This window comes from Centruroides sculpturatus, unplaced genomic scaffold, assembly GCF_000671375.1.
Source record: "Centruroides sculpturatus isolate CEXI.00-Female unplaced genomic scaffold, Cexi_2.0 scaffold402, whole genome shotgun sequence".
Taxonomy (NCBI): domain Eukaryota; kingdom Metazoa; phylum Arthropoda; class Arachnida; order Scorpiones; family Buthidae; genus Centruroides; species Centruroides sculpturatus.
Window position 1 is genome coordinate 386,762 of NW_019384685.1, and position 11,293 is coordinate 398,054.

An 11,293-nucleotide genomic window follows, 5' to 3' on the forward strand; every position below is an offset into this window, starting at 1 on the left:
TTTTTTTTTTTTTTTTTACTCTTACAGCAACTGTAAATTAATTACAGTTTATCTTATAACATTAGAAGACAAGGCATTAATATAAAAACTAATAAAATGTTTTCCAGATTTTAAATTAATTAAATCTTTTATTTTAATTAATTTGCAAATCTATTTTGTTTTGCTTACAGTAAAAAAATAAATTAAATATATATCAGGTTAAATTAGTTTAAAAAAAATTTTTTTTAATATATTTTGTAAAATTCAATTTTATAATTTTATGCATGATTTCATATAAATTATAAAGTTTTATTACTTTATTTTTGTTTTAATTCTATAATCATTATTATAATAAATAGATGTGTGGAAGGAAAGTGAATCTCTTAAAGTACAAATATTGAATTTTAAATTCTTACATACAAAATGGAAATATTCCATTATGAAAGAGAACATATTGAAGATCTTGTCCAATATCAACAGACTGCACTTCAGAAATCAAAATGAACTAAAAACACATCTCCCAAGACATTATTGGAATAATAGGACAAGAAGTGGAATTGAATCTAATAAAAGAATTCAAAGGGGACTAGAATTTGGTTTTAGATGATGAAATGGCCTTCTTGTACAATAGGAGATCCTTCTCCCTAGTTTTATTTGTGAACACAATGAATTGAAACACAGTATGTTCTTTTTTTATGGTGTTTATACAGTAATAAGCACTATGTTGATATAATAAAATATATTGAGTTGCTTGTTTAGTCACAGCATTTTGTTATCAATAAAAAAATTTTATGTATAGTTTAATTTAATAGTATTATTTATTAGTTTTTAAATCCTGTATATCCATTTTATAACAAAATTCTATTATGTAACAAATGAAGTTTCTAATTTATATACATTAAAGCTTTCAAGTAAAGAGAAAAATCATTATTTGTGTAAATAGAGAGCAAATAAAAAAGTAAATTGTTTTCAATGTAAAATGTCTAATTTTAAAATATTATTATATTTGTAATGCAGTTTACTTCACTTTTTTAAAACTTTAATGTTTTTTCTTACATTAGCTTGATAATATCCTATTCAAATTTTTATCTTGTTATTTCATAAATATTTTTATTATATTTTCTTTATCCTATTTTTATTCATTTGTCCTATTTCCTTAATTTATTTTTTAAAATTAGATTAAAATAAATATATGTCATTTCTTCACGGATTTATTGTTTGATTAAAATCATATTAAATTTAATTTTGAATTTAAATTTATGTAATGAGAAAAATGTAAACATTTAAGTGGTTATGTCATAGAAATTATTTAAAAATTTATATTTTTTCCCCTGTTTTTTTTTAATAATAAAAATTTATAGTGAAATAAGTTTTTAGTTAGAAGTAAATAAATTGCCTCCAATTAAAAAATTAGAATTAGAATTTTTTAAATATAATTTAAGCATAGAATTTAACTAATTGGTAAATAATTGCTCATACTACATCCAAATGATTAGTAAAAAAACTGGAAAAATAGCTTTTAAAGATAATTTGCTAATAAATAGATAAATAAATAAATTTCTATCCGCATCAATTAATGATAATTGAATAATTTTATAAGATTTCAATTAAATCAAATTATTTAAAGATTGAAAATCATTAAAAGTATAAAAAAAAGTAGATAAAAACTTGTTGTTTTTACCTTTACGATAATTTAAAATGATTAAAAAGCTTTTAAAATTACAAATAAATAAATTTATCAATGAAATTTAATTTACTGCATTTAAACTTAAATAACAAGAAGAAACTTTTGTATATGAAAGGTTGTTTTAGAATAAATTTAATTTATTTCTGATTTAATTCATATAAAAAGAATTTTAAATAAAGAAAATTATATATTGATTTTAAGTAAATGAAAAACTGTATACAGGTAAGTGCCAGTTTCAAATGTCAAAAATCATACAAAGGAAATTCATTTAAAGAGTAAGTTATTTTGAAATTTGAAATTGTAAATGTGTGTCAAATCGACCTGACAAACAATTCACATAATATTATTTACATTTGAAAGGAAATGTACTCTTCAATCATGAAATATTAATGTACTGTTAGAAAGCTTCAGTATTTCATAGTGGGGGATAAAACCATGTGTTTTGTTATTTTGATTTTTCTTTCAGGTGGAACTAGCACTTCAACAAAGAGGTTTTAAAAGAGTTAAAAGAGGATATAAGCAGTTAAGATTAGGTGTCGAGAACAGGAAATTGTCACAGGAACCTACAGATCCTTATTTTCCTTATCAATGGTATTTGGTAAGTATGCATTTAAAATTATTTAAGAAAATAAAATTTAATGTAAAAAGTAATTAATGGCATATAATCTTAATCTCTAATGAAGTAATATTTTATAAAGTATATTTAATTACAGTCTAAAATATTTATTAATTATTATGGTAGGTGGATTATAGTTTCTTAATGATGAAAACAACATAATGATAATTAGCTAAAGGTTAAAGGTTATAGCTCTGTTGTTGATTTATCCATTAAGATATTGCTTTTTTAAAACATTTTAAAATGAAATATTTATAATTAATTTATTTGTAATATTTACAAGTGTTTTTGAATGTTATGTTTCTGCTTAAGGAAGCATTTCAACAGAATAAAGGAAACTAAAGCAGAATTGTTTACTTGTCACATCTTTTCTTGTTTATTTTTGTCAAAGATAATTTAAAAATGAAGATTTTAAAAGAATTTTATATAAAACTATAACTTATATTTTTTTAAAGAAAGAGTGGCGTAACGTCGTATCTCTTCTACTTCTCAAAGCCACAATAATGCATTAATATTTTCATGCTTTTATCAATGAAGAGACTTTCGTGTGCAGAATATGAAAAGTTATATCTCTTTTAAATCTCTTAGTTGATTTATTCAGGAGTGTGTTGTGGGTGGTTAAGTGTATTGTGTTATAAGTGATATGCTGACATCTGTCACAGCCCACATCGTGTTTTATTATCATGAAGCAACCTTTACAATTCGGTCATCAACCCTATATTATACCCAAGAAAAGGAAAAAAAACTGTTTTAGACTTAAATAAATATATTAATTTTATTTACTTCTTATATTTACGCTGTTAGAACGTGTAAAATAACGTTTAAATTTATATTTATTCGATTAAAACTATTAAAAATAAATCGATAAATACTTGAAAGACATTTTAATATGAAATTATTTATTTAAAATTTGAAAAGAAATAGAATATATGATTAAATATTTAATTTTAAAAATTAATTAAATTAAATTTCTCTTGTTTCTTTTCGAGCTGAGTTTCCATTCAAACGGTTTTATAAAAAAATATTCCAAATACCAATAATTTGTAATATTTTCACTAACAAGTAAGTCCGATCCCACACGAGATACTGCACATGATCCCTTCTATCTCCCCATCTTCTCGAGTCCCGTACTCTAAAATTTAACAGCATCAATGCCTCTTATATACAAGTTACTGTGCCAAATTTCGTTTCTTAATCTTTACTCTTCACTGAGATATTAAACGAAAAAGATCCCCAGACACATCCAGGGAGTTTCTCCCTTTTTTTGTCTTTTTTGAGTTCAGGGGTCTCAAAACGTGGAGAATTGCAAAACACCCGGATAGTTAAATTAGACACGATTACAATACTTTGTTAATACCTTGTGTTATAACACCAGAAAAGTAAAACGAATTGCTAATGTGATGAAGCTCGTGCGTAATTTAAAAATCGATTAAAAAAATTATATTAAATATNGTTACTAGCTTGATGAAAACACGGAAAACTCCACGTGGCCAGCCCGTTGGCCAAGCGCGAACCCACGACCGACTACCAGTGTTTTGTGGTTTTATCCATTCGGCTGCTGGTAGGCTTTTGCAATCAAATACAATAGTAAGTTATTTTGAAATTTGAAATTGTAAATGTGTGTCAAATCGACCTGACAAACAATTCACATAATATTATTTACATTTGAAAGGAAATGTACTCTTCAATCATGAAATATTAATGTACTGTTAGAAAGCTTCAGTATTTCATAGTGGGGGATAAAACCATGTGTTTTGTTATTTTGATTTTTCTTTCAGGTGGAACTAGCACTTCAACAAAGAGGTTTTAAAAGAGTTAAAAGAGGATATAAGCAGTTAAGATTAGGTGTCGAGAACAGGAAATTGTCACAGGAACCTACAGATCCTTATTTTCCTTATCAATGGTATTTGGTAAGTATGCATTTAAAATTATTTAAGAAAATAAAATTTAATGTAAAAAGTAATTAATGGCATATAATCTTAATCTCTAATGAAGTAATATTTTATAAAGTATATTTAATTACAGTCTAAAATATTTATTAATTATTATGGTAGGTGGATTATAGTTTCTTAATGATGAAAACAACATAATGATAATTAGCTAAAGGTTAAAGGTTATAGCTCTGTTGTTGATTTATCCATTAAGATATTGCTTTTTTAAAACATTTTAAAATGAAATATTTATAATTAATTTATTTGTAATATTTACAAGTGTTTTTGAATGTTATGTTTCTGCTTAAGGAAGCATTTCAACAGAATAAAGGAAACTAAAGCAGAATTGTTTACTTGTCACATCTTTTCTTGTTTATTTTTGTCAAAGATAATTTAAAAATGAAGATTTTAAAAGAATTTTATATAAAACTATAACTTATATTTTTTTAAAGAAAGAGTGGCGTAACGTCGTATCTCTTCTACTTCTCAAAGCCACAATAATGCATTAATATTTTCATGCTTTTATCAATGAAGAGACTTTCGTGTGCAGAATATGAAAAGTTATATCTCTTTTAAATCTCTTAGTTGATTTATTCAGGAGTGTGTTGTGGGTGGTTAAGTGTATTGTGTTATAAGTGATATGCTGACATCTGTCACAGCCCACATCGTGTTTTATTATCATGAAGCAACCTTTACAATTCGGTCATCAACCCTATATTATACCCAAGAAAAGGAAAAAAAACTGTTTTAGACTTAAATAAATATATTAATTTTATTTACTTCTTATATTTACGCTGTTAGAACGTGTAAAATAACGTTTAAATTTATATTTATTCGATTAAAACTATTAAAAATAAATCGATAAATACTTGAAAGACATTTTAATATGAAATTATTTATTTAAAATTTGAAAAGAAATAGAATATATGATTAAATATTTAATTTTAAAAATTAATTAAATTAAATTTCTCTTGTTTCTTTTCGAGCTGAGTTTCCATTCAAACGGTTTTATAAAAAAATATTCCAAATACCAATAATTTGTAATATTTTCACTAACAAGTAAGTCCGATCCCACACGAGATACTGCACATGATCCCTTCTATCTCCCCATCTTCTCGAGTCCCGTACTCTAAAATTTAACAGCATCAATGCCTCTTATATACAAGTTACTGTGCCAAATTTCGTTTCTTAATCTTTACTCTTCACTGAGATATTAAACGAAAAAGATCCCCAGACACATCCAGGGAGTTTCTCCCTTTTTTTGTCTTTTTTGAGTTCAGGGGTCTCAAAACGTGGAGAATTGCAAAACACCCGGATAGTTAAATTAGACACGATTACAATACTTTGTTAATACCTTGTGTTATAACACCAGAAAAGTAAAACGAATTGCTAATGTGATGAAGCTCGTGCGTAATTTAAAAATCGATTAAAAAAATTATATTAAATATTCATTTTTTAATTAATATTTATTGATATTTTACATCTTCATTTAAATTCTGTTCGTTATAAGTAATATTTATGCAGTTATAAAGCAGATTTAATAATGTCGAGACATTGTTTGGGTGTAAACTTATAAGGGTCAAGGTTTTAATACAGAGAGAAACAATGCCAAAAAATACAAAGAAAATAAATAATTTTTCTCGTTCCATTTTTATACTAAAAATATATTCAGTTTGAGAAAACAATTTTTAATATATACATATATAAATATATTTACAAGTTTTTTAATGTTTTTTATCTTCATGATATTTAAAATCACAGAATTTTCCTGAAATATTTATATTTTCCATAAGAAATTTAATGCTGTGAAACCTCTAAACAACGTTAAAAAATGATCGTTGTTTGGAGGTTATTTTGTACGCATTTTTATTTTAAAAAAAAAACTTAGTGAAAAATAATGACCGCGATTTACAGGTGGCCGTTATTGAAGGTTCGACTGTATTTGAATCCAATTTGAGAGTTTTTGATAAAAATTGTTAAGATAAATGTTTAATATAGTGAAAATATTGACTTGTTAGAAATGTTATACTTTATATATTAAAATATTAATAATATACTCATTTATAAAACTTTTAAAATTATTACTTGATAAAAAGTTGAAAAAATCCATTTAGAAAGATTTGTCTATCTTCGCAAATTACCGAGATGTAAGCCTGTAGAATTCTATACAATTATTATAGAGAAATAAAGCTAAAAATAGTCTTTTTTTTTAATAGTTTTTAGCTCATATAGTAGCTTTTATATGTTCAATTGATGTTTTCTTTTCGTTAAACAAAGAAAGATTTATCTAAAATCTTTTTAACTTTTTGATTTTCTTTTAAGTTATAAAATCATATAATCGAAGCCAGCTTCGTATTTTTCTAGTATTTATTGGACTGCAATTTTAAAATATTGTAGACCTATAAATTCCCACTATCGTCTGTTGTCTGACCATCTGTCTTTCCTTAATCCCGAGAATGGAATTAGATAGATGAAAGATGAGACAATGGAAACCTTAGTGGTAGAAGGCCCTAATTAACTATATGCGAACTTCGAGTAAAACCGGAAGTCACGTGATTTCAATTCAAAATTTTATCCCGGAAGGAGTTAGCATGATGACCGGCACGACTCTGCTGCTAACAGGAAAAGTATGATGTACAGGGGCAAGCACTACTAATTTGAGGTGGAGAGCATATATTTTAAATTAAATGATTTAAAAATACGATTACAAATTGCAGCTCGACATTGTGACCATGTTACAATAACTTTTGCTCTTTAAGAAAGAAAAATGTACTACATCTCGCTATACAAACCCCGTTTATATTATCTGTATGAATTTTAAGTTATGATTGTACGAAATTCCGTATTTAAGTACAGTAGTTTATCTTAGCCATTCTGTTTGCTATTACGTTGTTAAAATTATTTCCAGAAATATAATTTCAAGTAATAGCGTTTAAGTTTAATAGTGCTAGTACGGCTCGCTTTACGACGATTTTCCAGTATTAGGTAAGAGTGGAGTGCTATAACAGCAATTTAAATTATAGTAGCCAATTGACATTTTAATTCAGATGGTGATACTTTAATATGACACTTATGATCGATAGTTCAACTTCTACATGGCTAAAGAAATACAAATAAACCATAGATCTGCACGAAAGTATTGACTAGTATAACGTCGTACCTTCAATAATGGCCACCTCTAAACGGCGGACATCTTTTATGTTCTAGTCAGTGGCCGTTATTTAGAGGTTTGACTCTGTTTCAGTTTATAATTCCTTTAGTTCTTATTTCTATATGTTATGTATTAAATCTTATAAAAATTTTCGGAAAAAAGCTAAATAAATCTTTTTACAAACTTAATACATCATTTGCAAGAATAAACGAGCAATTATTTATTGTGATACGATCACAATACCGAGCTACAATTTTTAATCCTATTTTTAATTTATTTAATTTAAAATATATGCTTTCCACCTCAAATTAGTAATGGCTTGTCCCTGTACATCATACTTTTCCTATTAGCAGCATAGTCGTGTCGGTCATCTAGCTAACTCCTTTCGGGGTAAAATTTTGAATTGAAATCACGCGACTTCCGGTATAAACCTGAAATTTATGTATAATTAATCGAGGCTTCCTGCCCTAAGATTTCCATAACTAATCTCAAATTTCATTTATATAACTTCGTTCCCAAGATTATGGAAGGGCAAGCAGACAGTGGGAATTTATAGGTCTACAATCTTTTTCAAAATGCAGCCTAATAAAGGATATACGATTATGCAATAGCCTTACAATATACAATATAAAACATACAACATACAATGTAAAATATACAACATACAACACACACACACTATACTCGCGAGTGTAGTGTGTGTGTGTATTGAAACTCAAGGACATGTTTTTCAAAATTCTAACATTAATACAATGCAAGATTCTAAATAAATTACTTAAATTAAACTTCTAATTTTATAATGATTTTTTTGAATAATTCCCAGTCTTATTTTACGATTTTTTTATTCAAATTATCTCATTAACCATTCTCTGTTAACCTCAAATTGTGAATCGATTCCTAAGAAAGTAGTATTTTTTTAATTAAAAAAAATACAAAATCGCCTTACTTTTAAACTTTAAAATTTTTAATTATCCTTAAAATCTTTAATTAAATTTCATGAATAAAATTATAAAACGGAATTTAAAAATAATTATCTTAATTTATTATTTACTTTTTTGAAGCTAAAAAAGTTCAAAAGAAAAATGTTCAAAGTAGCAAATGAAAAATAGTAATAATAATAAATGTAATTAAGTCTAGATTAGTGGTAAATCGATTTATTAAATTCGTGAAACTGTTTAAAAGGACAGTAATATTTTATTAATTTATATATACGAAAAAATATTATAGTCCTACTTGTTTATTTATAAGTTACAGTAACTTACACGAAGAAGGATCTGAAATTTTATCACAAAAGTGAATTCACTCGAGGAAAAACAACTCAATTCAATCCATTTTCTTAATCAGACTTTATTCTTCTCTGCTTAAATTATAAAAAATCATGGAAAATTCATTAGTGATTGAACTTTAAGGTATTAAGGATTCGTGTTCTAAAATTTATATACGGTAAAACCTGTTCAAAAAGGAAACCTGCCTTAACGGGTAAAATACTTCGGAACACAGCGATTTTCTTTGTTAAAAAAAACCTGTTCAAAAAGTAAACCTGTTTTAACGGGTAAAATACTTTGGAACACAGCGATTTTCTTTGTTAAAAAAACTGTTCAAAAAGGAAACCTGCCTTAACGGGTAAAATTCTTCGGAACACGGCGATTTTCTTTGTTTAAAAAAAAACCTGTTCAAAAAGGAAACCTGCCAAACTGGTTAAAATATTCGGTACAGTGCCAGTCCGGTTTACACAGGTTATTATGTACAGTACAGTGAAATCTGTGTAAACCGGACTGGCACTATATCGAATATTTTTCCGGTTTGGCAGGTTTCTATTTTGAATAGTTTTTTTTTTTTAACACGGAAAATCGCTCCGTTCCGAAGACTTTTATCCGTTAAGGCAGGTATTCGTTTTATTATGGTTCCGTTTCAGACAAGTTTTACTTCATTTATTTTATTTAATGAATAATGTGAAATAAAATAAATAAATTCAAATTGTTCTTGACATATCTAAAACATAAAAAAAAACAGCAATAATATTTATTTTGTGTCAAATTTTAACTAATTATAATTATGTTAATTCTGTTTAAAAGAAAAAAAGTGTAGATTTATCTTAAAAATTCTTTTAAATCGAAGTAAAATATTTTAATTTTAATTTTATTTTTTTATAGAATAAATCTAAAAATTATTTAGTTAAAATAAAATAAACACAAGGCTATATATTTATTTAAGAGATCGATATTATGTGTTTAGATATGCGCGCAAATCTGCAAAAATAATTTCGAATAATATATTTAAATAAAATTTTCTCATTTTATAATCTAGTTAATTGATAAAATTCTAGAATTTTAAACTAAATTAAATAAAATTTTAATTATGTTAATGCCCTTATCATTGATTTTTATTAGTGCTTTACATTCTTACTAGACAATAAAACTTAATTTGATATTTTAAAACTAAATTATCTTTCGAATCAATTTTAAGTTAAATTAATTATTTAAAGATAATAAGAGCCAAGTCGGCTTTTAAATACGTTTACATTTATCCAATTATTTGGACTTTTTATTTAGTTTTTTTCCCTTCAATTGTTTCGCTGTTTACGTGTTTTTTGAAAATAACTTTTCGTTTTCTTGAAGGATAATCTTAAATATTCTTCGAATTTATACAAACTTTTATCAAAATAATTGGAATTTATCTTGATAAAATTCCAACAAACTATTCAAAAATTCATAATAATTTATACCTTAAAGCATTATTTATTCATTTACACACACACATATATATATATATACACAATATATATTATTAACCTTTGTTCTTATATTTTGATATGAATTTATGTAAAAATGGTTGTACAAAATTCATAATTCTGTAAAAATGCTGATGAATTATATATTAATCTAAGTATACGTGAATATATAATTTGTTAAAACTTTTACTTTCTCTCATGTTATATATAACACAGGGATAACACGTGGAACTTGTGTATAGTGATAGGTCAAAAATTACCCCACCGAAAATTTATTTATTTACTTTTTTGACTCGTGGCACCCTAAAGCATCGAGAAATGCAAAAAAGTTAGGTATTTTTCCTGTATTTATGGATGTGTGTATGGGGAGGGGGCACGATTTTGTTCACTCACTTTGAAACTTAATTAATAATAACTCCTATGTCTTTTGTCTAAAATTTCTGAAATTTTGCAGGGAAATTTAGGCAGTAGGGTCAATTAGGCAGTATAAAATTTCGTTGGTTAAAGGTCGAAGGGTGGGAAGATAGAGGTGGTAACGTGTCGTCGTATCGCGGATAGAATCGGATTTAATGAATACAGTAGACCCCCTATAACGCGGATTCTTATAATGCGGATTCGTATATCGCGGCGAAAAAATTGCGACCGTATTCGTATAAAGACACTAACAGAAACTCGTAAAATGCGGTAAAACGTCATCGCCGACTCGTGTCGCGACAGGATTGGTCGAATCTGGACCAATACTGGACGTGCAGCCGAATACTTACACGCTATGGAGAGTTTCGGCGGGTAAGTTGAGTTTACTATCGTCTGTACAGCATATAAATTAGGTACTGTAAGTCTAATACAGTACTGTAATTTTATACATTTCTTGTGAAAAAAACATTTCTTATTCAACGGCCATAAAAATTATTTCTATTAATGATGTCCCCAAAGTTCAACGAATTTTTCGCAGAAAAATAACTTATCAGAAAACGCGCCCGCCGTTTAGTGCGCTGCTCCGCGACGAAAACAAGCTTAAGCAATGGCGTCGTCGAACGGTGCACACTGGTAAGTAATCCTACAACTTTTTGTTTATAAAATAGTTTATACGGATTATTCCCCAAAAATTATACGTGTTTTGGAAATGTTGAGTCAAATTAGTCTAGAATCGATTAATTTTATGGAAGAAAACCTTTCAAACAGCCGTAGTCCGTAAACT

General features: G+C 26.5%; 1 protein-coding gene across 1 annotated transcript in view; it reads left to right on the plus strand.

The window, feature by feature from the left end:
• Nucleotides 1-11,293, plus strand: part of LOC111627047 (neuroendocrine convertase 2-like) — a 46,828-nt gene that overhangs the window by 14,577 nt on the left and 20,958 nt on the right. The window contains exon 3 of the mRNA XM_023370592.1: nt 2,133-2,264. Coding sequence (XP_023226360.1) covers nt 2,133-2,264 — 132 coding nt within the window. The remainder of the gene's footprint in view (nt 1-2,132; nt 2,265-11,293) is intronic.